At 37.8% G+C, this 26,762-nt stretch overlaps 1 protein-coding gene and 1 long non-coding RNA gene across 2 annotated transcripts; both read right to left on the bottom strand.

Moving 5' to 3' along the window:
• Window positions 1-3,941: 3,941 nt before the first annotated feature.
• LOC114822139 (small acidic protein 1-like) lies at window positions 3,942-4,538 on the bottom strand. Its single transcript, XM_029096289.2, has one exon. The coding sequence runs from the start codon at window positions 4,427-4,429 to the stop codon at window positions 4,244-4,246; it is 186 nt and encodes a 61-aa protein (XP_028952122.1). The 5' UTR covers window positions 4,430-4,538; the 3' UTR covers window positions 3,942-4,243.
• A 3,219-nt stretch (window positions 4,539-7,757) lies between these two features.
• Window positions 7,758-18,479, bottom strand: LOC114822150 (uncharacterized). Its single transcript, XR_011576888.1, has 3 exons — window positions 18,346-18,479; window positions 8,798-8,864; window positions 7,758-7,978 (listed from the first exon to the last, which is right to left on the bottom strand). It is a non-coding gene; the product is annotated as an uncharacterized lncRNA (long non-coding RNA).
• Window positions 18,480-26,762: the final 8,283 nt, after the last annotated feature.

Genomic DNA, 26,762 nt, shown 5'->3' with positions numbered 1-26,762 from the left:
GTCTGGGCTCGTTGCTGCACTATGGTACGGGGTTGGGCTTGCGGCTGCAAGGTGATGCCTTCATCGTGGGCTTAGGTATCACCGTGAGTTGCCACGGTGGTTGCTGCTCGTTGACATAGCCACGGTGGTTCCCCATAGGTATGGTGCCGCTCCATTCGTTGTCACATTGAGCCTCATGGATCATTGTGATGGGGCTATGCCTCGATCTCCATCCTTTTTCCAAATCCTTAAACATAGAAAGTTCCGTTCATTGTGGTTTCCGAATTTCTAGTCATTGTACTTTTCTTTTACATTTATTTAAAGAACTTTATTATAATTCTAGGAATAAAAACATACGAAAAATCTACAAATGAACAAGAAATGAGAAACTTTGAATGCGAGAATCTTCTTCGAGCTTGTGAATCAAACTCTTAATGAAAGCACCAATTTGTGGATGCAAATTTCTGCCGTCTTCTCCTTTGACGAAAGTGCACCTGCAAAATAATAACACCTAAGATTAAGGCCAAAAGTCTCATGCGCCCACGATGAATAGGGGGCTTTTGCCGAAGAATCTCTGATGTCAAAATCATAATTCTAAGAAGAATGTGTTTTGGACTTTGTAGGTAGCAAATGACTTAGTTTTTTAGTGGGATAATAGGGTTATTTATAGGGGAGTGGCAGCCCTATTTGAAGAATAGTGGCCGGCCAGATATGGTGTAATTGGAGAATAATTGCAAGATATTATGTGAAATAATATCTTGCAATTAACATGGCAATTAAACTTAAATTAAATAGAAAAATTAGGAGTTACCTTTTGAATAAGGATTTGATGAAGAGTGATGAGAGGGATTTAAATAAATACCATTTTGATAATCTTTGACTCTTCCTTGATTGAGCCCTTATTGTCTGTTGCATGAGTGTGGGAATCCCGGTGTACCTCTAGGGTAATTTTGTCCCTTTCACCCAAAAATCCACGTGTCACCTCTGTAATTTTCTTTTTTTATTTTTGGCTCCACAATAATGAGGAGTATTCTTGGATGATAGACTAAATTCTTCTAGTTTATTTCTTTTCTTTGTATGTATCCCTCAAAAGTGCTCCAATTCATTTCATAATTGGATGAACTTGTAGTCAATCCATCATTTGCAAATTCGGTACACCATTTCTATAAATATACCACCATGAAACTAAAAAAGAAAAAAGCCCACAATTAATAAATAAATAAAATAAACCAAACCTCCTAGGACTACCTAGAAGCCGTCTAAGTGCCACCTAGCTCCAGACTGATTTTTCAAAATGATTTGCCCTAAATCGCGGCGTGCCTTCACCGCCTAGGCCAATTTTTAGAACATTAGCTTTAATTAGCTGCCCTACAAGTAATATAAGTCATAAGGGGATTTGATTTCCCAAATCCTTTTGGAATCTACTTCTAGATTTGCACAATCACGTTCCTAAACAATATTAGCTACAACACTCCCCCTTGAGCGTGTAAAGCTTAAGAAGAAGTAGCATTAGGTCTTCATGGACGATTATTTAAGTCTTCAATCCTCACAAGTAGTACACACACAAATTTGAGTTAGAATTGCATGTGGGGAAACATAAACTAACAAAAACCTAACAATGGTAAACCCAATGGGACAAATCCCAAAGTCTCAAAGAAAAAGTTGAGAAGTGCAAAGTCTATGGTTGTGGTAGTCAAGTGGCGATTAACGCTCACATCAGGGTATGACCACCCCAGTATTTGTGTCTCATTAAAACCTTCTCAAGTTAGCAAAATTCAATGGGAAAAGTGCTCCAGAACAAAGAAAAAAAGTGTACACTAGGTTCAACTTAGTATCTACTAAATACTCCGAAAAAAAGTGTACAATAGGTTCAACTTAGTATCTACTAAATACTTCCCTTGAGTTTGACAAAACTTCCTAATTAGACTGCAAATGGTGTAAATCAGGCAATTTACACATTCTAATTCCTCGAACAAGCTTCTAAAAATAGGACTCGGCTATGACATGGTGAGAGATCAACAAGATTGTCTACAGAACAAATTCGCTTGATTTTGATCTTCTAATGCTCTTGTTGTTGATGAGAAAATAAGAACTTTGGCGCAATGTGCTTGGTATGGTCTCCTTTGATGTATCATTTTCAAATATGGTCTACATGTAGAGTTATCTCCCAAGATCGTTATTGGGACGCCAAAGATAGACAACAATCCACATGCACTTTGAATATGCTCGACCACAACTCTCAGCCATATACACTCACGAGCAGCCTCATAGAGGGCGAGTATCTCGACATGGTTCGAAGACGTAGCAACTAGAGTTTTCTTAGTAGACCTCTAAGATATCACAGTCCCAAGAACTATAAAGACATAACCCATTGCGGTTCTTGCCATGAACGGGTTTGATAAGTCTCATCATTAGCATAACCGACAAGGCATGATTTAGAGCGAAGACCAAGGGGGTGGCGACTTCACTCGAGAATAAGTAAGGATAGAATAAACGCAAATCCACAATACCTAGATTTTCTTTAACACCTTTTTAGTGCTTGCATATTAATGTGTGGCTGTATCTATCTTGCTAAAGAATTCACAACAATGGAGATGTCTGGTCTTGTACATTGAGCTAAGTACAATAAAACGGTAAATGCACTAGCTACTGAACTTTGGGTTACAAAACCTCTTCATCATACTCCTTTGGACGGAATGAGCCTTGTTGTGCATCAAGTGTTCGAACGATTGTGGATGTACTTGAAGGTAGCACTTTATCCTCATTAAATTGGCGTAACACCTTAGTGGTCTAGTTTGACTATTGGACCAGAATACTGTTAGAACAATACTCGATCTCAAGACCAAGGCAATATCGAGTTTTCCCAAGATCCTTCATCTCAAATTCTGATTTAGGGTGTGCAACAATATTCTCAAGCTTCATAGGAGCTCCAGTGAGATTTATGTCATCAACATAGACTGCAAGAATTGCAAATCAGAAACTAAACTTCTTTATTAACCCGCGAGGGCATAGTTCGTCACATCCCTGACTAATCATATACTCGCTTAGATGATTATACCACATTAGTACAGATTGTTTCAATCGGTAAATGAACGCTTCAATAGAATAGAAAGGGTGTTCCATGGTCTAGAACTATCTGACCCAATCAAAATAAGCCCCTCAGGGACAATCATGCGGATATTCGTATCATTATCCGTAAGAAAATGTGTGTGATTGAGCTAACAATAAAATGTGTCAGCCATATGCATCATATGCATAACTAATCGTAGTAAATTTTTAAATCACGTGGAATAATCGTAACGGGAGGCAAGGCTACACCAAAATTAGATGTGCATGTAAATATTAATAAATATTAAATTAACAAAGGCAGCTAATTATCCTGTCGAGTAATAAATATTAATGAAAAATAACGTAATTTCTCATGTTGGGCTAATTTGTTATCGATCCGACCTTAGCTCAGTTGGTAGAGCGGAAGACTGTAGTCGGGCAATCCCATAGTAATCCGGCAGGTCGGAATTTTGGATTTCAATTCATGTTTTTGCTTTTTCTTCTCCAACCTCAATCAATCAAGCAGGCGCATAGTGCGATTCAGAGCACATAACCAAAGAAAAAGAGCACAAGAGGGGAAATTAGGCTAAACGACATAACCACCATGAATAAACATACACAGAGCCAACAAATATGCCGAAGCAGATCAAGCAGATCCACCCGGATCAAATGTATATATGCAAGAGATCAAACGGATGACACCCAGTTACCATAGACAAAATGGACAAGGCACATTTAACACCGCTGCAGAGTAAAACCATAATTCCACGCGACTACTTCATACAAGGCAAGAATTAGCATGGAAACATAACGTTCCAACCACTTCTCTTTTCCTTTTCCTCACAATTCCAAGCAACACAAATAATGCGAAGAAAACTAACATAATCTGAACACAGAATTCGCTTTAACAGATATAAGCAACCGATTAATATCGGATTTAGACTAATTTATCAGCAAATCACAGAGATTGAAATATACAAAAACTCATCAATCCTTCGCAGAACAATCACAGATTGCAAAAACACATACTAAAATCGATATCTGTATATATCCAATTTTTCTACAATAACCATCCAACCATTAATGCTGGAAATCCCTTTTTCGCCTAATCAAATTCTAAACCCTAATCCTCAAATTCCAAACCCTAGAAAATAGAGCAAATCAGATCAATAATTGCATGGCTACGAAGGAGAAGAAGACGATCCAGCTCCCTGGTTCAGTTGATGTCGGTGTCGTCGAAATCGTCCTGGAAAGAGTTGAAGAAATCGGCGTCGGCCAGCTTGCTCTCGCTCATGATGCCCTCGCTGAACGCCTCGATTGGGTCGACGTCGTCAACGTCCATGGCCATGGTGGACCCCTGATCGTCCATGTCGCTGAAGAAGTCCATCGCCGTTGGCCTCATCACTTCAAATTGCCTCTGCCTTGCGGAAGCTATGGCTATGGAGCGTCTCACGTTTTGGCCTTCTGCCGGAGTGCTCGCTTTTTTATTTTGTCTTGGGCTTGACGATGACATGTCGTTTCTTTACTTCTGTTTTTGTAGAAATTATCACCGACTCAGTAACTTTTTTTTAAAATTTATTTATTTTATAACCAACCATATTATTTACATTAAAATGATGGGTGAGTGTAAGTGACCCTCTACCACAATGGTGGAAAGAAGTGTAGCCCTTGCACCACGGCTGGAGTTCAAATCTCGTCATTTGACAAAAAAGAAAAGGATGGGGGAATGCCCTAAATTTTATAATAGGCTAGCAATAATATGGTATGGTTTAAATTCACCTTTAGTGAGAATCAAATATAAGGTCTTTCATTTACAAGCGAAGAAGAATACTACTAGACAATAGTATTAAGTAGCTACTGACTCAGTATTTTAGGACTTTACTTTTTCAAATCAATTTAAGATTTTGCTGGAATGCTTTTTTACTGGCAACCGGTTGGGTTTGGGGACAGAAATGCCATATTCATCCCCATAACCATGAAATTAATCATATCCATAACCGCAAATTAACCATCATAAATTATCTATAATTATTCCCACGGAGTAACTGATTCTCCATTGGTTAACAATTATATACATTTTCGTCAATGAAAAAAATTTATTTGTTCAATTAACACATTATAATTTAATAGTTTCTAATTCCATCCTTAAATATCTACATCCATATCATCAAAAACATAAAGTATTATAGAGGTGTTCATGATAAGCTAAATATGGTAGCAAATTAGGCAAATTAGTCCCATGAAAAAAGAAGAGGGATGACAAAAGCAAATAAGCAGTCATTACTGGAGAAAGATGACCCAAATTATCAAATAATTTGAATACAAAACCACTTCATCATGCCATCACCTCCAAACCTAACACAAAACCACCAACTCCATCCTACAACTCAAGCCACCAACATCGAGAAAAATGTCATGGAGGTTGCTGAAATGGTATGGACTATCATGATGCGGCCACCACCATCTTCACCGCCCACAGAGAAGAACTAGAAACTTTACGAGCCGAGAATCGGCAAATGAAGGAATCAAATGAGAAGAAATAAGCTTCTTGAAACCCTAATTGGATTCTTAAGCTTCTTATTTGTTAGGAGATTGCCCTCCTAATGTAATTTCAATTTGGGTTCATTTTTAATTCAATCAATACTTAATTGATCATGGGGTTCCATATTATATAATGTATGTTTGAAATTTAAATTTTCAGCCAACTAATATTAATATTGACCATAATATAGTGTAAAATATCGATGTACTAAAAAAATATGACAAGCCTTGCTAAAATCCCATTTGTTTTTATTTCTTTCAGTTAATATTAGTTTCCTCTGAATATGGGATTAACTAATATAGGCTCTAAATGGGTCTCAACTTTTCAAAATATTACAAAAAAACTGCCTAATGTTTTGATGATCGGACATTTGTTAGATCATTAACATTAAGTAGCGACGTGCAAAAATATTGAAGTGAATTTTAACTCTCAGTCATCTATTGGAGCTATGAGTCCCCAAATCAACTCATTTTAACAAAGAAAACATTTGATTCAAAGGTGTTGATTTGGAGATTTAGGACTCCATAAATGACAGGTTAGTGACTTCATCATTTAAAACTGGTGACCTAACGTATGTCCAACTTTCAAAGTATTATGTAGTTAGTTGGAATTTTTTTAAAGGTTGAAACCTAGAATCACCCTAAAAGGTAGAGTAGTTATTTGTACTTAACCTTTAAAATAAATTCAAAATTAAAAAATTTAAAAAAATCCCTAAAATCGTGTGCAAGACCAGCCAAGTGATATCTTTTTTTCATTGTTTGAAGAGGTCCCCCAAGTTTGTATCCTACCACTCCCAATGATAAAAATTAAACAAAAATCATGCAAGAATAACTAGACAATATATGATTTACGGGTAAATTACATAGTAACTCCTCAGGTTTGAGGTCTATTACAACCTTATGTAACATCTATAAACATTTCACTTTCATACCTCATCTACTATTTTATTTCAATATAGTACATCTGTTACATTTTACATCCATTGATCCGTTAAAAGCTAACATGGTTGCCACAGTTGTGCCACATGGCTGCCAAATTTGTGCCACGTGGCAAAAAAAAAAATTTATTCATTTAAAATTAATTAATTAAAAAAGTTATTTAGGAAAAAAAAAAAACCCATAACCCATCTTCTTCCCCTACCTTTCCCTCTTCCCTGCAACCTAAACCCCTCATCCCACCCCACCCCCACCCCCACCTTCTCCCCTCTCCTCCACTCTCTTCACCCTGAATCTCTTCAACCTCTACCTCCGTCTCATTTTTCCTCACCTCAACACTCTTCAACTGCTCACTCCCCACCTAGTCCTTGGACCAAATCGGAGACTTGGACTTTGACTCTGATTTCAACCTCACATCTTTCAACCCCTTCCCTCATTCTCTCTAATTGCACTCTTTCCCGAACTGCTGCCTTCGCGCCTGTACAAGTGTCCTTCGCCATTCCAACACAACATCTGCAAAGACAACTAAATACTTCAAGCTCATCTCGAAGAACTCACTTTTTAGTTCTCTCTGCAACTCTCTCAGAGTTTCCGAAGCTCCGTTTCAATGGTGGATGCAAACTCTAACCAAAAATGCAGCGGCAGTAACAGTACCAGGTCGATGATGAACCCGTGGGTTCTCCATTTCCAGAAACTGGGTCTCGAGCTTAAGTGCCCCCTCTAGTTCGATTCACTCCCCTAAATTCCATTTCTTTTTTCAAGTTTTTGAATTTTTGAATTTTATTTTGATTTATTTGGAGCAAACATGCTTTGTCACATCCCGGCCTGGGCCCCCACCACATCCCGAGCTTGACTCCACCGTAGCACGATATTATCCGCTTTGGGCCTCGACCACGCCTTCACGATTTTGTTTCTGGGAACTTAGACCAGAACTTCCCAGTGGGTCACCCATCATGGGAGTGCTCTCTTGCGCTACTTGCTTAACTTTCGAGTTCTAATGAACTCTGAAACCAGTGAGTTCCCAAAAGGCCTCGTGCTAGGTAGGGATGAGAATATACATATAAGGATCACTCCCTTGGGCGATGTCAGATCTTATAATCCACCCCTCTTAAGGGGCCTAAAGCCCTCGTCGGCACACTTCCAGCCAGGGATTGGCTCTGATTACAAACTGACACACCCCGATCCAAATCAGGGCATGTTGGCCGTCACGTGAGGGTGACGTAGCTATGTGCACAGTACAGAAGCAATAATGATAATAGAGAATACAAATAAATAAAAACCAACTCATAAGAGTACAAGTTAAGACAAGTGCTAGAATATGTGTGAATACACAATCAGAGCATAAGTAGCCTAAGTTCAGTCCAAAAAACAAGTACTAATTAAACGACATCCAAAGATACCCTACATTTGTGATAGTCTGTCAGAACCTGCAATCAATCCTCGTGAGCCACCAATGAACAAGCTTATTTAAAACCTGGAGAAGCGTAAAACAGAAAGTGTGAGTGGGCAAAAACAAAGCTTGTCAAAACCATTTCATTTGTCAAATGATGTAACCCTTCGCCGTAAAACATGTAAAATTTTCCCAGAAATTGAATATATATATATTCAAATCATGCTTCACATAACCATATTCATAAGTATGCCATGCCAAAAATATAAAACAGAATAAGTAACTCAGGTGAAATTATATTCATGGAAAATAACATATTAGCTAGAACCCTTGCAGAGGTCTGTACGGCTGAATTCATAGCTCATTAGTCAATCTAGCCGAAGTCACCGCAAGTGACCTATACGGTACTACACTGCACACGAGTCGGAACCATTGTAAGGATTTGTACGACAAGACTGGGTATAATATAGTTATGCTCAATGCTACGCTCTCATGATAGCTGTGCAATAAATCACTAGTCACCTATGAGTCAGAACCACCTATAATGGTCTGTACGACAAGATTGTGCACCTAAATTGGATCCAATGTGAGCATATGGTATGGGAGGTGACATCATAAACATGCATGTACTATATCTTTGGCTAAATCACAATCACCCGGGATGCAAGTTGATGAGCTCTCAATCACGTCTCCCATTATCAATATCTCATATAATAAAACATAACTCACCTGGTACTTACCTAAGCGTCCACATCACCAATTCATATTATGCATCATATACTAATTCATATGCTTAATATAAATTTATATGCATGGCATTTCAAAGCATACTTTCATTTAAATACATTTTCTGGGAAAATATCAAGTATATAAATATATACTGAAAACCAAAAGCCCACTCACTGGTATGTCGAAAGGTTGTAGCCCCCAAGTCGCCCTTGACTGCACTCGTCCTCGGGATAGGTCTCACCTATATGCGAAATAACTAAATAAACGTTATTTAAAACACATAGACAAAACTAGTTAATAACTTCTCATACATTGCTCAAATGGGATGTTTGAATATACCAACGTGATTTACACAACCTCACAAACATCCCTATATTTTTAGAAAAAAATTCTGACGCCCCATGCGCTGCCACGCGCCAACAAGGGCACGGCCAGACGCATCCCTACTCGCGGGTAACCCTGATGTAATCCTAACTGCCGTTAGGAATATTCCGTTAAAAAGCAACAAAAATCGTTAAATCTACCTAACGGCATCAGAATATTCCGTCAACTTTGACAGAATATTCTATCTTCTTCTCCGATTAGCTTAGCCAGTCGCCATTGTCGTCGCCGTCGTCGTCTGCCGGAAACTAGAAGAATATATAAAACCTCATATCTTTCTCATTATTGCACCAAATTCCATGAAAACTTCACCAAAATGAAGCTTACAACATAAGGAACAAAACCTTACCAATTTTGGAACCTGAAATCCTCGAGAATTCGCCAAAGATCCTTCGATAATCCGGCCAAACTTTGAACTCGTCGATCTCGACTTCCCGACGTCCAATTCACCTAGTTTTTCTTCTCCAAGCCTCGTGGAGAAGTCCTAAAGCTTCCTAGAGCTCAAAAACCACTGAAACCTTCACATTTACCTGTGCATGAACAGTGCACCAAAACTGAGTATCTCGGGTTCTTAGGTTTCGAAGGTTTCACGACCAGAAAAGGGTATGGTTGAGCTTGTGACGATGAGATGAAGATGATGATGGTAACTACGAGCTCGATCCGTGACGGGAAGTGAAGCTTCAAGATTGTCCGTACGACTTGTACGAAAGATTGAAGAAATCTGATAGGGAAGAGAAAGAGTCAACAAGAGAGAGAGATAGTGTGTGTGTGTGTGGTCCACGTGGGTCACCAACCAAAACCAAAGAAAATACCATCTAAGTCCTAATTGTTTCCAAAATAATAAGACTTAGCACTAATTGGTCCAAAATCTAACCTACCACACCACCATACAAAATGTCCAAGGGTATATAAGTAATTTCATGCCGTTGAAAATAAATATTTCGGGATGAGTTGTATTGTAAGATCCCACATCGCCCAGGGGAGTGATCCTTTTATGTATATTCACATCCCTACCTAGCACGAGGCCTTTTGGGAGCTCACTGGCTTCGGAGTTTATTGGAACTCGGAAGTTAAGCGAGTAGTGCACGAGAACACTCCCATGATGGGTGACCCACTAGGAAGTTCTGGTCTGAGTTCCCAGAAACAAAACCATGAAGGCGTGGTCAGGGTCCAAAGCGGACAATATTGTGCTACGGTGGAGTCGAGCCCGAGATATGATAGTTTGGATCAGAGCCTAGGTTTAGCAGTCCTGTATATCTCGTGAATATTCTAATCATTATGGTGTCTTCTGTCAGAACTATGCCACCTCGTAAAGAGCCACGTCACTCAGCTGAGCCTAGTTTCCCTGATATTGCTCAGTTAAGGGAAGCTATAGCTAATGCCATTCAGTCTTCGCTCCGTCCTCCTCAAATGACACCTTTTGAGACTGTGTATAATCTAAAGCTGAATCATTTCATGGGTAATGAAGGACATAAGGGAGAGGAGAAGTGGTTTTAATCATGTCGAGAAAACTTTTCTTATGATGCAGAGTCAGGGGAGCCTTCTTCTTGATAGATAGGTTGAAACGACTACCTAGTTTTTAGGAGAGCATCTTGTATCTTGGTGGAGACAGGATCTTATCAGATGCCACCAGAAGCAGTAGCTGATTGGGAAGTGTTTAAGCAGTTGTTTCAAAAAAGATCCGTTCCTCCAGAGTATATAGATCGCAAAAAACAAGAATTTACGCATCTAAAACAAGGAAAGATGACGGCGAATAAGTATTACAGAAGGTTTACTAATTTATCTCATTATGATCCGAAGGTAGCTGCTAATCCAGTTGAGATGCTTCGTCGTTTCATGTTGGGTACTAAAAAGAAATGGCATTCTATATCGACATCGACTCCCTGTGCCACTTACCAGGAGTTTTATGAGGTTTTACTGCGGATTGAGGATTCAGAAAATATGTCTAGTGAGAGTGAGGAGGAAGAAGAAAAATATGGAAATCAAAGAAATGATGATAAAGTTAAAGGTCAATCTTCTCAGGGGCCTTGTACGACCCAGAGTTTTAAGAGAAACGGTGTCAGTTCCAGCTCTTCTAGTTGAGGTTTGAGCTCTAATGTTCATATGAGAGGTGGTATATTTTCTGGAGGCCCTAGATTTCAAAGGCAGAGGGATTTTGGTGGTGGTTTAGGTGCTCCTTTATGCCGCAGATGTAATAATAGGCATTTTTGGGAGTGTAGAAAAGGCAACAGTGGATGCTATACTTGTGGATAGATGGGGCATAGGGCTGCACATTGCCCTCAGAATTAGCAGAGGCCCCAACAGCCTTCCTTACCACCACATGCATCGACCCAGCAAGTTTCAGGACCCAGTGGTTACGCCTAAACTGATCATGGAGGTACTTATCATTATCAGGGTGACGCCACTCCTTATACTACAGGGCAATATCAGTATTAGCAAGACCTTCATTATCAGGGTGGTTACCTTCAGTATCAAGGAGGTTCTATGCCATACCGGCCACATTCAGCAGGTGGATCCCAGTGGTACCAAGGAGGGTAGCCCTAGCAAGTAGAGATTGCTACTAACAATGTAGGATCTTCGAGGCAATCGGGTCAGCCAAGACAAGGATGAGGTATTCATGTTAACAGAGGTCGTGGTGGACGACAACAAGATCAGGGACGTATCCATAACATGACACTGTAAGATGCTCAGAACAATCCTGATTTAATCATGGGTATGTTGAACATTCTTGGTCATTTTGCTAAAGTATTAATTGATTGTGGTGCTTCGCATTCTATTGTTTCTCATACATTTGCTCAAGTGACGCAACCTCATTCTACACCCCTAGGATATGATTTAGAATTTTCTATCCCTAGAAGGGAGAGATGTTATGTTGATCAGGTATATCCAGGATGTCCAGTGATGGTGGAAGATGTTGTTATGCTAGCTAACCTTATTCCGTTAGACATTGTTGATTTTGATGTGATTTTGGGCACAGATTGGTTACACTACAATCGTGCTAATACAGACTGCTATGGGAAAACAGTTATTTTTCATCGTCCTGGATTACTTGAGGTTACGTTTGTAGGAGAGCCTAGCGGGGTGAGGCATGGTGTTATTTCTGCCTTGAAAGCCAAAAGATTGTTGTCGAAGGGTTGTCAGGGATGTTTGGCTCATGTGGTGTTGAATGATAATGCTCCTAGTAGTGCAGAGAATGTGTGTGTGGTCAGGCATTTTCTAGATGTGTTCCCTGATGATTTGCATGGATTACCGCCAGATAGAGACGTAGAGTTCGCTATTGATTTGCTTCCAGATACGGATCATATATCTTTGACTCCTTATCGAATGGCTCCTGCTGAGTTGAGGGAATTAAATATTCAGTTGCCGGAATTGGTTGATAAGGGATTTATTCAGCCTAGTACTTCACCCTAGGGAGCTCCAGTTTTATTCATGAGGAAGAAAGACTGAACTTTGAGGCTATGCATTGATTACATACAATTGAATCGGGTAACAATTAAGAACCGTTATCCGTTGCCACATATAGATGATTTGTTTTATCAACTCCGAGGTGTCTGTGTGTTCTCTAAGATTGACTTGAGGTCTGGTTACTACCAGTTGAAGATTAAAAGTGAAGATGTCCCTAAAACAGCTTTCAGGACTTGATATGGTCATTATGAGTTTCTTGTGATGCCATTCGGGTTAACTAATGCACCAGCAGCTTTCATGGATTTAATGAATCGAGTATTCCAATCATATTTAGACAGGTTTGTCATTGTCTTCATTGATGATATTCTGGTATACTCTAAGTCTAGAGCAGAGCATGTTAGACATCTTAAATTGGTGTTGAAAAGTTTGAGGGAACACCAGTTATATGCTAAGTTTAGCAAATGCCAATTCTGGTTAGATCAAGTGGCATTTTTGGGACATGTTATATCAGCTCAAGGTATTCGAGTGGATCTTCAAAAGATAACAGCTGTGGAGAATTAGGAACAACCACGAACCATCACTGAGGTACGGAGTTTTCTTGGCTTAGCAGGCTATTACAGACGATTTGTTAAAGATTTCTCAGTTATTGCATTACCCTTAACGAGGTTAACCAGGAAAGATGTTAAGTTTGAGTGGGATGATAATTGTGAACAAAGTTTTCAACAGTTAAAGTATTGTCTCACTCGTGCACCACGATAGTGGTGATTTTGAAGTCTACAGTGACGCTTCCTTGAATGGGTTGGGATGTGTGTTGATGCAGCATGGTAGGGTGATTGCTTATGCGTCACACCAATTGAAGCCTCATGAGATGAATTATCCTACTCATGATCTTGAATTAGTGGCGATCATCTTTGCTCTGAGGATTTGGAGACATTATCTTTATGGTGAGAAATGTAAGATCTTCATAGATCATAAGAGTCTTCAGTATCTTTTTACTCAGAGGGATCTTAATCTTCGTCAGCGAAGATGGATAGAATTACTAAGTGATTATGATTGCACGATTGAGTATCACCCTGGTCGTGCGAATGTGGTAGCAGATGCACTTAGTAGGAAGACTCTAGTTAGGCTTAATGCCATTTATGCTTGTCATGTTCCTCTTCTTGCATATTTGATCTCCACTAGAGTGAAGTTAGGATTGGAAGATAAAAAGGAAGCTTTACTAGCTAATTTCCAGGTCAAACCAATATTAATTGATCGAGTACTCGAGGCTCAAATGAATGATGAAAAGACCCAAGAAATAATTCAGGCAAAAAGTTGAGGCAAGAAGAAAGATTTTAGAATTCAAGAAACTAATGGCATGCTTATGCAAGAGAACAGAATGTATGTGCCGAATAATGCAAAGTTAAAGAAAGAAATCCTTGATGAAGCACATATTTCGGCATATGCAATGCATCCAGGAGGTGTGCCATTTGTCAGTAGGTTAAAGATGAAAGCAAGAAGTCGTTTGGGTTGATGCAGCCACTTCCCATTCCAAAGTGGAAATGGGAAAATATTACCATGGATTTTGTATATAAACTTCCTCGTACACAAAATGGATATGATGGAATTTGGGTGATAGTTGATCGGCTTACTAAGTCAGCACATTTTATTCCAGTAAGGGAGAAATTCTCATTAAGCCGATTAGGAAAGTTATTCATATCGAAGTTTGTGAAGTACCATGGTGTTCCAGTTGATATTATCTCAGATTGGGATCCTAGATTCACTTTTAAGTTCTGGGTAGCGTTCCATGAAGCTCTTGGTACGAGATTACTTTATAGTACGGCATATCATCCTCAGACAGATGGGCAATCTGAGAGGACTATTCAGACATTAGAGGATATGCTGAGATCTTCAGTGCTGCAGTTAGGCGATGGTTGGCATGATTGTTTGGATTTGATGGAATTCGCCTACAACAACAGTTACCATTCGAGTATTGGTATAGCACATTTTGAGGCACTCTCTGGCAAGTCTTGTCGAACGTCATTATGCTGGTCAGAAGTTAGTGAAAGAGTTTTGGTAGGCCCGAAGATTGTGGATGAAACTACTCAGAATATTCAAGTAATTAAGTCTAACCTAAAAGTGGCCTAGAATCGTTAGAAGAGTCTAGCAGACAAGCATGCTACTGATAGAGTGTATAAAGTTGGCGATTGGGTATTTTTAAAGTTGTCACTGTGGAGAGGTGTGGTACAGTTTGGGAAAAAGGGTAAGCTAAGCCCTAGGTACATCGGACCGTATCGAATCACCGAGCAAGTCGGTGAAGTTGCTTACAGGCTTGAGTTGCCTCCAGAGTTGTCCAAAGTGCATGATGTGTTTCATGTTTCTATGCTTCGACATTATGTCTCAAATCCTTCACATGTGATACCTCCTCAACCATTGGAAATTAATTCAGATTTGACTTACGACGAGGAGCCAGTGACTATTTTGGATTGGAAATATAAGGTTCTGAGAAATAAAACCGTGCCCCTGGTGAAAGTTTTATGGAGAAATCACTCAGTGGAAGAGGCTACTTAGGAGACAGAGGATCGAATGAGAGATGTATCCACGCTTGTTTTATGACTATTAGATGATATATTTGTTGTGTATAAATTTCGAAGATGAAATTTTCTTAAGGAGGGTAGATTGTGACAGCCTGTCCAGAAATATTTATTTTCGATGACGTGAAATTACTTATATACCCTTGGATGTTTTGTGTGGTGGTATGGTAGGTTAGATTTTGGACCAATTAGTGCTAAGTCTTATTATTTTGGAACCAATTAGGACTTAGATGGTATTTTCTTTGGTTTTGGTTGGTGACCCACGTGGACCACACACACACACTATCTATCTCTCCTGTTGACTCTCTCTCTTCCCTCTCGGATTTCTTCTATCTTCCATACAAGTTGTACGGACAACCTTGAAGCTTTACTTCCCGTCACGGATCGAGCTCGTAGTTACCATCATCATCTTCATCTCATCGTCACAAGCTCAACCATATCTTTTTCTGGTCGTGAAACCTTCGAAACCCGAGAACTCGATATACTCAATTTTGGTGCACTGTTCATGCACACGTAAATGTGAAGGTTTTAATGGTTTTTGAGCTTCTTGGAAGCTTTAGGATTTCTCCACGAAGCTCGGAGAAGAAAAACTAGGTGAATTGGAAGTCGGGAAGTCGAGATCGACGAGTTCAAAGTTTTGCCAGATTATCAAAGAATCTCCGGTGAATTCTCGAGGATTTCATGTCCCAAAATTGGTAAGGTTTTGTTCCTTATGTTGTAAGCTTCATTTTGGTGAAGATTTCGTGAAATTTGGTGCAATAATGAGAGAGATATGAGGGTTTACATATTTTTCCAGTTTTTGGCGGATGGCGACAGCAACGGCGACCAGCTAAGCTAATCGGAGACGAAGATAGAATATTCCGTCAAAGTTAATGGAATATTCTGACGCCGTCAGGTAGATTTAATGGTTTCTATTGCATTTTAACGGAATATTCCTAACGGCAATTAGGATTACGTCAGGGTTACCCGCGCATGGGGGCGCGTCTGGCCGTGCCCTTGCCGGCACGTGGGGCATCGGAAAAGTTTTCTAAAAATATAGGGATGTTCGTGAGGTTGTGTAGATCACGTTGGTATATTCAAACATCCCATTTGAGCAATGTATGAGAAGTTATTAACTAGTTTTGTCTATGTGCTTTAAATAACGTTTATTTAGTTATTTCACATATAGGTGAGACCTATCCCGAGGACGAGCACAGTCAAGGGCGACTCGGGGGCTACGACCCTTCGACATACTAGTGAGTGGGCTTTTGGTTTTCAGTATATATTTATATACTTGATATTTTCCCAGAAAATGTGTTTAAATGAAAGTATGCTTTGAAATGCCATGCATATAAATTTATATTCAGCATATGACTTGGTGTTATGGACGCTCAGGTAAGTACCAGGTGAGTTATGTTTTGTTATATGAGATATTGATAATGGGAGACGTGATTGAGTGCTCATAAACCTGCACCCCAGGTGATTGTGATTTAACCAGAGATATGGTACATGCCTGTTTATGATGTCACCTCCCGCACCATATGCTCACAGTGGATCCAATTTAGGTGCACAGTCTTGTTGTATAGACCATTATAGGTGGTTCCAACTCGTAGGTGACTAACGATTTATCGCACAACTATCATGAGAGCGTAGCATTGAGCATAACTATATTACACCCAGTCTTGTCGTACAGATCCTTATAATGGTTCCGACTCGTGTGCAGTGTAGTGCCGTATAGGTCACTTGCGGTGACTCCGGCTAGATTGACTAATGAGCTATGAATTCAGTTGTACAGACCTCTGCAGGGGTTCCGGCTAATATGTTATTTTCCATAATTTCACCTTAGTTACTTATTCTGTTTTATATTTTTGGCATGGCATACTTATGAATATGGATATATGAGGCATGATTTGAATATATATTCTATTTCTGGGAAAATTTCATATGCTTTACGGCGAAGGGTTAGAGCATTTGACAAATGCAATGGTTTTGACAAGCTTTGTTTTTGCCCACTCACACTTTCTGTTTTGCGCCCCTCCAGGTTTTAGATAAGCTTGTTCATTGGTGGCTCACAATGATTGATTGGAGGTTATGACAGACTATCGTAAATGTAGGGCATCTTTGGGTGTTGTTTAATTAGTACTTGTTTTCTGGACTGAACTTAGGCTACTTACGCTCTAATTGTGTATTCACACATATTCTAGCACTTGTCTTAACTAGTACTCTTATGAGTTGGTTTTCATTTATTCATATTCTCTATTATCATTATTGCTTCTGCACTGTGTACATGGCTACATCACCCTCACGTGAAGGTCAGCATGCCCTGATTCGGGTCGGGGTGTGTCATGCTTTATCTGAAATGGGTTTTGTATTTTTTGTGTTTTTATTGGTGGGTTCAGCTTGAATTTGCTTAATCGACCGACGTTGATGAGAGTGGAGGAAAGGGGCGAAGGTGGGTCAGGGAAGATGGGTTTTAGGGATTGGGAAGGGTGGTGCCCTGATGGTTTTGGAGAGTTGAAGAGATGGAGGGTCAAGTGGAAGACGAAGGAGGTTCGGTTGGGGGGGGGGGTTGCAAGGGAGGTGGGGGTGGGGTAGGGTGGGATGGGGGGTTTAGGTTGCAGGGAAGGGGGAAGGGTCGGGGAAGAAGATGGGTTATGGGTTTTTTTTTATATATATAAATAACTTTTTTTAATTAATTAATTTTAAATGAATAAAAAATTATTTTTTTTGCCACATGACACAAATTTGGCAACCACGTCAACTCTTAGCGGATCAATGGATGGAAAATGTAACGGATGTACTATATTGAAATAAAATAGTAGGTGAGGTATGAAAGTGAAATGTTTTAAAGATGTTGTATGAGATTGTAATAAACCTCAAACCTAAGAGGCTGCTATGCAATTTACCCATGATTTATTGATCTATTGAAATTATGATACGTGACTAATTACATCTCGAAAATATTCGGCCGTAGTGAAGGGGGTTAAAACTAACTTTGTAAGATGCTAACGGGTAAAAGATTAGAAATTGGGATGTATACACCAAATCAAATGACCGTAAATGATGGATTCTCTCTTAAGAATGGAAACATTAAATCCTCTCTTAAGTATAAAGATTTGTCAGCCACCACATTTTGTAATTTGAGTGAATTGATCGTGTTAGCAGGTCACGTATTGTCACAATCACATAGAATGAAAATTTTACTTCAAAACGGATGGAAACACAAACCAATAAAAAAAAATTGGAATGGAAGGTGAATAGCAAAGCATGTGATTATGATGATATGCTAAACAACCAAGTTTAACCCTAATAAATAAAAAAAATACAAGTGACCATAACACAATGTGTTTATTAGAAAACAATTAGTAATAAAAGGTATCGAACCTGCGAAATATGCATGGAATTATACATCCTTGATGGAGCCTCCTCTCTTGTCAAAATTGTTCTTCTTTCTCTCTTGATCTCTTGAGGTTAAAGCCGAAGGAATATGAAAACAAAAGAGATATAGGCCAACACCATGAGAGTCAAAAGCCTACAATCATGGAATATATAGGGAATGGAATTGGTAAAACGTATCATAACATTAACTTAAACTTTCCAAGCCTATTTACCCTCCAAAACTTGAAGGTTTAATGACTCGTTTGCCCCGAAAGAAAACTCGAGTCTTATTTTGTCTCTTGAAAGTAAAAATGTCGTAACTTAACTCCATTGAAATTCACATTTCATCGTGTTTGACCATGTTTCGTCTATTTCATTCCAAATTTGTTAAGTTGGCTTATGACAAAGTACCTTTATCATTTTCGCAACCAGAGATATTTACATGTACCATCACCAAGAAGTTGTTTACAAGAAGTGGATCGTTGAAATGATAATTGATACACAAGAAATACAAAATATTGATTATTTTTCTATATTAGAATTTTTAAAAGAAGTTTATGAAATTCTCTAAGTTCTTGTTCCTATTTTGACTCTTGTAATGGGAATCACAATAGTCATACTGGTAATTGTATGTCTACCCCTACATACAAAAACGAATGGAGAGATCAACGCCTACTAAACTAATTAGTATTCATACATTTTTGTTAGACGGAAAATTTCAGGGTTTGAGACATCTTTTAACAGTGACTCATTGAGAAGCTAACACAGCCACTAGACCAAAAATTAGTAAGTTTCTCCTTTCATTAAAATTTCAAACTACAAAAGAGTTTATTTTTTGCTTATTTACTTCAGTATATTTTGAAATTCAACTCGCGTATCACTAAATTTTTTGAAATTCAACTGTTGCCACTTAATCCACTAAGATGGAACTGTTTCATACTTGTCGACTATTGTCAAAATCTGTGAATAAATCTACTAAACAATTTACGTGACACAAATAAGTACCATTGTTGCTAAGATGTCTGCCACGTCCGAAAACAAAATTGGTAAAGTTTTATTTTTCTATCTTAAAAAGAGAATTTTAAATTCAAAAATATGATTTTCCAAACATTTTAGCACATGACAGCACACATCTCAACAACAATGGGTCACACTTGAGCCACATAAATAGTTTTGTAGTTGAAAATAAAGTGAAAAAAGAATTTGAGCTTCAAAATATTATATGGTTTCTCCAAGGTTAAATAAAAGGGAGTTTTAACGAAAATGGTGTGGCACTATTCATTCTTAATCAAAAAGACATTTTGTGTATGCAAAGTCTATAATGGATCGGGCTCTTTTCTTTATTTACTCTTATGCCATTACAGCGGGATCCACAATGATGTTGACATTTCTATCTGGGAATACATTATTTTACATTATGCTATTAAACTTATGCTAATTTACAGCTAGCTCTTTAAGCTTCCATCATGTTGTCTATGTTGTGCAGCTCTTCTTCCGTCAAATTATTCCAGTACTATTCATCGCATTCTACTAGCTCTGCATCTCTTTCTCTATCTTCTTTCACCTTGTAGTATATTTCTGCTGTTTCTTCTTTGAAATTTTGGGGCTTCCAATAAAGCTGATGACTGATCCTTGTCTTGCTGTAAATAAACATCTCTTCTTCTTCTGCTACTAGTACCATGTCATATCTAAAATCTTCAAACTCATCTAAAGCAAACATTTGGATCCCTCTAAATTTTAAAATATCTTTGTATGAAGAGTCCACCTATGTGAGGAGATAGGGGATAGTCTAAATGACTCTTCATTAATCATGGCTATATGCCTAACTTTGTCCTTATGCATATGTACATACCAATCTTGAGGACTACTAATAAAGCTTATGCAAATTTCTTTCCACCTTTCCAGATAATCTTCTGCTACTTTTATAAGTTTTTCAAGAAATGATTCTAGTTGGGAAATACGGTTAATGAATATTTTATCAAGATAACCAAACTCTAATAGTAAGGAGGGGTAACTTTTACCACATTATGCTTTTTCTGATGCTCATAACTAAAATGTCATGGATTAAAATCTCTCATGTTAATCCTAGCCATAGCTATGCTAACTTCTGGTTTACAAATGCAATTCTCTGTACTATCACAAAGATATGGTGAATACATCTTTGTAATAATATTCATATCTGGTTTTGGATCAAAGATTGACTCATACAAAGCACATTGTAATTGTAATTGTAACTCCTAACTGTGATACTCCGCTCAGGATCTCATTTTGCATATCTGGTGGCATTATTCTTAATTTTGCTTTTTAAATTTCTCCTAATAAAATATCATCTAATATTAAATCTGAAGATATATTCCTAAGAAAACTTCCATATTTTTCTTGTTTTTCTTTGTCACTCAGAACCTGATGTTGCTCACTATTTTGATGTTGCTCCATTTCAATGTCTTCTTCTAAGAGTTCAATCTTAATTTTTTCTATGAGCTCATTAGCCTCTTATTCTATGGGTTCAATAACCTCTTTTCCTTTATTCTTATGCTGATCAATTTCTAAACCTATTTTCAATTCTCTTTTCAACGTGTCACTTGCCTTTTGTTGCATTCTAAGATATTAGAGTTCTTTGTTCATTTTGGTAAACTTATCAAGTAATGTTGGATATAAGTCAACAATCTGTGATAATTTATATATGCTAATAAATAATAAATGCAATAGAAACTAACAGAATATAAACTAGAATATGAATTATAAAACAGACAACTTGAAGATCGAGGCTTGCGTACCGCAATGTCCTTGAAACAGAAATTTCGTCCCTACTCTGTGCTTGTAGTTCTACGGACGTCTGTTCCACCAGGATTCAACGATCTAAGTCAGAAATTCCAGAACCGGAAAATAGACTTCTGGCGAATATTAATGTGGTTCTCTCAGTAAGAAGGTTTATGAATGTAGAAGATGAAGTTTTTATTTCTGTGTTCTAAATGCTATGCAGATGTATGAATATATAGCAGATAGATGCCTGTTTGCAACAGGTATGAGAATGGGGTGTGACTGTTGGGAGACATCTCTTCAGAAGGGTGCTTTGCTCTGTGTTCAGAAAGAACTCTCAGACTTCATCTGAAAGGATGAGTCTTTTCATAAAAATTAATTAATTAATTAAATTCGAATTTAATTAAAAAATAATTAAGTAAATCCGAAAAATAATTAATTAAATAATTTAATTATTAGAGCCCCAATGCCCAAGGCCCATCTTTTGACAATTAAATATATATTAATTATATATTAATTATATATTAATTATAATTAATTATATATTAATTACCAATTAATTATTACACCCCAAAGCCCAACCCCAAGGGTGAGCCCAATTTTAGTCTCCAGGCCTATTACTCCAATCACTTTCTTTAAAGGACAAAACCTTATAAAGTGATAAAATCTTTTGGGAATGGCCAATGTGGGACAAGGAAATTTCTACTCAAACTACTCAAATTTCCAACAATACCCCACATTTGAGTTGAAATTTCATTCAAACTCCAACAATGACCCCACATTTGAATGCAAATGTAAATGCAAATGGGTGACTAGGCTGCATGACTAGGCTGCCTAAAACTGAGAGAGAATAGTCATGATATGCATCGGGTGAAGTGTCTTTTGGACTTGAACTTACCCTAGTGAAAACATATCGGGTTTACTTGGTGACGTAGTGGATATGGAAGATCTTGAACTGTTCACCGCAGTAGTAAACCAAGACAATATGCTACATGTTGGAAGTATGCCCACAAAGCCACTCATTTGATGTAATAGCTTTTTGGAATACTTATTGTGTTAAACTATTATATGTTTAATGGAGGGCAATCTTATTGTTAATCACTATTTATTTGTATCATGTGTTTAAGCAATAAGGGAATCCAAGGAATGTATTTGTTCTAAGAGATAAGTGATCTAATGAGTTAGATTATCGAGACCTTTCTCTTATGTTCATTCCTAAAACGTTCATAGCCATAGGATTGCTAATTGGGCATTGACAATCCGCTAAGGCTAGTATGTGTTATGTTGACTCAATCGTGAGTATAACTAGTCTCAAGTCATTTGGTGTTGGACACTAAGACAAACACATAGGTGCTCGAAAGAGTACTCGAGTACACTGAACTACGATCAAAAGAGAGTTCGAACATACATGTCATGTATGAACTCTAAGGTTGCAAAATGCAAAGTAGTCCTTTGACCTGAGGCATCATCGATGTCTAATGGTTAGGTCCTTGATCTTTGATCCTGTCAACGGCATTCCTTTGGAGTGTCCACGGCATTGTTGGGGTCAAGCTATCTAGTCATGTAGGCATATGAATGTACAACAAGGGATCTCTAACCTTCCATGGTGGAGGGAGAATACTCTAAGATATGATTCTAAAGTCTTTGGCCAAAGCAAATGAATATGACTTAGGAAGTTTGTTCCAAATCATATTCAAGGGAATCATATAGGAAAGTATCACATTGGATAGTAGACATGAAACCAACTATCACTTAAACAATGTGATTAAGAGTATTGTATTAGAGAAGGACCGTATTGCATTGTAATTGTAACTGGATAGGTTCTCCAACCAATTCTACTTAGCTTGGGTAACCATGACATACTGCTAGGTGTCACTCATGGTTTGTGGAAGCCCAAATGATTAGGTAACACTAATCATTAAAGGGAGAATTGAAATGTGGTTTCAATTCACAATCGATAGTTAAGAGTAACATCGCCCACTGCCTCGCTAATTGGAACCTAATGGATCGTACACCGAGTAAGGATGTATGTGAAGAAATTATATGAAATGGATAAGCAATTAAATGGTTTAATTGAAGAATGGTCAAGATTAATTAATTAGTTAATTAATTATACGAAAGGTTCGTATTGGGCTTATATGTTGGTTTTGGGTTACGGGGCCCAAAAGCGTTTTGGTCCAAAAGGCCCATTATGTTTAAGTTGTATGACAACTAAAACAAAATGGGCAAATAGCCCAATAACAATAAGGAGGGCCGGCCATTAGGGTGAATTGCAAGTTTGCTTAATTGCAAGCTTGCCACTCACCAAAGAAATGAAGTATAAAAGGAATTTTATAGCTTTATTTTCATTAAGGTGTTTTCTAATTGAAATTGGGTGAAACGTTCTCTCCATTTTCTTCCAAGAGGGCAGCCACTAAAGGAAGGGACATCTAGCAATCTCTTCTTCCTTAAGTCATCCATATCATCTTCACAAAATACATCCTTGGTGTAGAGAATTAGAGACATCAAGCTTTTGGTGTTTTGGAGAACAAATCCTTATTTCTCAAATCTTCAAAGGAGCACCAAAGGGAGGATAACACAAGGAGGATTCAAGGAGTTTGGAGGTGACTTGAAGGCCCTCCACTTGGGTGAATCCCTTGTGTAAACAAGGATGATCTTCAAGGGTAAAGAAACTCTAAATCTTTACTTCTCTTTAATGTTCTTAAAGAGTTTATTTTGGTTCACCATATACTAGGCTTTGAAAGTCATGGGTTTTATGAATTGTTTTTGGATGCATGCCTACTTTAAAGTGTTAATTGCTAGCATATGTATTCAAATGTTCATACTTGTTCTTAGTTAGGACAAAATTTTTCCTTCAAGTGGTATCAGAGCCTAGGCCTAGTTTATGGTGAATCCTTTTGGGTTTTGTGATGTTCATGTTTTGTGATTTAAATGTTGTAAATGTTACAAGCTTTGTTCTTGCTTTTGAATATATAAATTTTGCTAGAAAATTTAGCATCTCAAATGTTGTAGATGTATTTCATTTAAGCATGAATATTGGAACTAAAATTTGGTGCCATGTGTTTTGGGAAATTCGGCCAAATCCAAAGGGTGATTTTTAGGGTTCATGTTTGGCTTGTTAAAATGGTTTTAAAGTGACTTATGGAACCCCTAAGTACCCTAGGATATAAGCCCTCTTTTGAGTGGTGAAAAATTGAGTTTTGATGAGTGAAAACATTCATGGGGCTATTATGAGTTTTCATGAGTGTTCTTCAATGTTCTTGAAGTTCTTGCCAAGAACATAAAGTTTTGAAGTTTTGATTCAAAAGTTTTATGTTTTTCATAAAGTTTTGGTTTATATTTGATGGGTGATGATTATTGATGAAGGATAATAAATATATTAATTGTTAGACAAAATTTCATTATTGTTTGACAAAAATTTCTTACAAACTTATCCTTATCACATTTACATCACCTAATAAAATCAACTTGCAAAACTTTTAGAAATTTTTCATTTATCTTATCTCCTTGGCCGGCCACCCCATCAAGTGGGGTATTTTTGGGTCTTTTGTGCAATTACATAAAGTTTTGATACTTTTGTGTATTTGCATTTTGGCCCAAAAATTTACGTTTTTACGTTAAGGCCCAAAAACTCTAAAGGACAAATTGTTTTGATCCTTTAATGATGGTTTTGCATTATTAAAATTTTGGGATCTAGTTGTAATTACATGAAGTTGTGGACTATTGTGTTTTTACAAAGTGACCCCAAAAGTTTTTGTATTTGCATTATGGCCCAATTGTTGTGGTCATAGTTTCCTATTGGCCCAAAAGGATGAGAACAAAATTGTTTTGTCTCTTTAATGAGAATTGGATTTTCATTTCATTTAGTTCCATTTAAATCAATTCTATGGATCCAAAAACCAATTGTTTAAAATTGTTTTCTTAGTTAATATGATTGATTAAGAAAAGGGTGATTATGAACCAAAGGCCACGATAATTGAGCTATGTGATTGGCCGATAAACATTATGAATGTTTGGGTTTTAGTAGTGTAGATTTGAATGTAATTTGATTAATTCAAGTTGTTGTAAATGGACATAAGTCCATTATTTGATTTGTGTTGTAAAAGGGCATAAGCCCTTATTATTATTTCATGTATTCCTTTTGTTTATTTGTATGCAAAATGGAATAGTTGGGTCCAACGCCCAATAGGAAATAACGGTTTAATTGGATTAAATGCGTAACTAAAATCAACAACTATCTACCTTAAACCCAAGGTCCAACACAAGGCTCGTGTTGGATCAAATCGAACGGTTCATAATCATCCTAAAAACCTAATATGACTATATAGTCCATATGAGGATGCAATGCGTTCGTTAGTAGTTCCATATAGTCTCGCTTGTTTCAACGAAACAGTGGGAGTATTATATGCTACTAATTCATATTAACTTGGACCAATGGTTGTGATAGGCCCAAGTTCTTTTAATGTGATTAAAATGTTTTGATGTAGCCCAAAACTATTCCCTCAAAATGAAGATTTAAGTTGATAAGCGAGAGATGTTTAGAACATCTCTTCGTAGGCCTTCCACCGTGGTGGGCTCCAAGCGTTTGTGACTCATACACCGGCTTCACCCTATCATGGGGGAGTACAAAGTATGTGCTTACATCCAGGAGGAGTCCATAAACATACGATGAGGTGAGTGTAGGCAACGAGGATAGCCGATATCATATCATTGTGAGGCTATTCTTGAACCCCTTCACACACTAAGCATGGTGGGAATAACTTAAACTAAGTGCAATGGTGCCGATATCGTATCATCGTGAGGCAACATTCTCTAGAGGCCAAACGGATGGGTAATTACAAAAGTTGTAAATGAATAATGCGTTATTCTCTCATCATTATTTTTGCTAACCAATATCGTATCATCGTGAGGTGGGCTTGGTAATGGTGAATCTCCCATAACCCGCTAAGAGTTCAATATAACTCTCGAATTCTATTGAGGGATGTGGAATTTGCCAAAAATAGTGGGTGGTACTATTTGATTTAAAGACCCAATCAAATAGTTTTAAACAAACAATCTAATACGATTTCTGTTATGTTATGTAGTGAACGACATGCCTAAAATTATACCCACCATTATACTTGACAAAAGGGGCCTTAAGGGCCAACGTTTCCTTGCTTGGTATCGCCATATTGAGAATGTCTCAAAGGTGAAAGACATATTGTATGTGCTTAAGCAATCCCCTCCTCATGTACCTCCTACGAAACTAGCTTCAAAGGAGGAGTGTCAAAATTATATTAGACACTATGAGGATGACTTACAAGCCAAATGCTTAATCCTTACTTCACTTAGTGAGGAGCTTATGAAGCTACATAAGCACATGGACACTTCTTGTGCCATGGTTGAAAGTTTGCATAAGATGCATGACATTGAGACTAGTAATGTACGATTCTCAAATGTTTGTAGTCTAATGAATGCCAAGATGGCAAATGGGGCATCGGTTCATAAACATGGACAAAAGATGGAAAAGATATTTAAAGATCTTAAAAGTTTAGGAACTTCCATCGATGGGAAAATGGCCCAAGACTTTTTCCTTGCATCTCTCTCGGATGATTTCACTAAGTTTATTGTAAACTATAAAGTGAATAGATTCGATCATTCTTTGAAAGAGATGATTGACATGT

This window comes from Malus domestica, chromosome 16 (assembly GCF_042453785.1).
Source record: "Malus domestica chromosome 16, GDT2T_hap1".
NCBI classification, from domain to species: domain Eukaryota; kingdom Viridiplantae; phylum Streptophyta; class Magnoliopsida; order Rosales; family Rosaceae; genus Malus; species Malus domestica.
The sequence above is the reverse complement of the archived record's forward strand: the minus strand, read 5'-3'. Positions and strand labels throughout refer to the sequence as shown.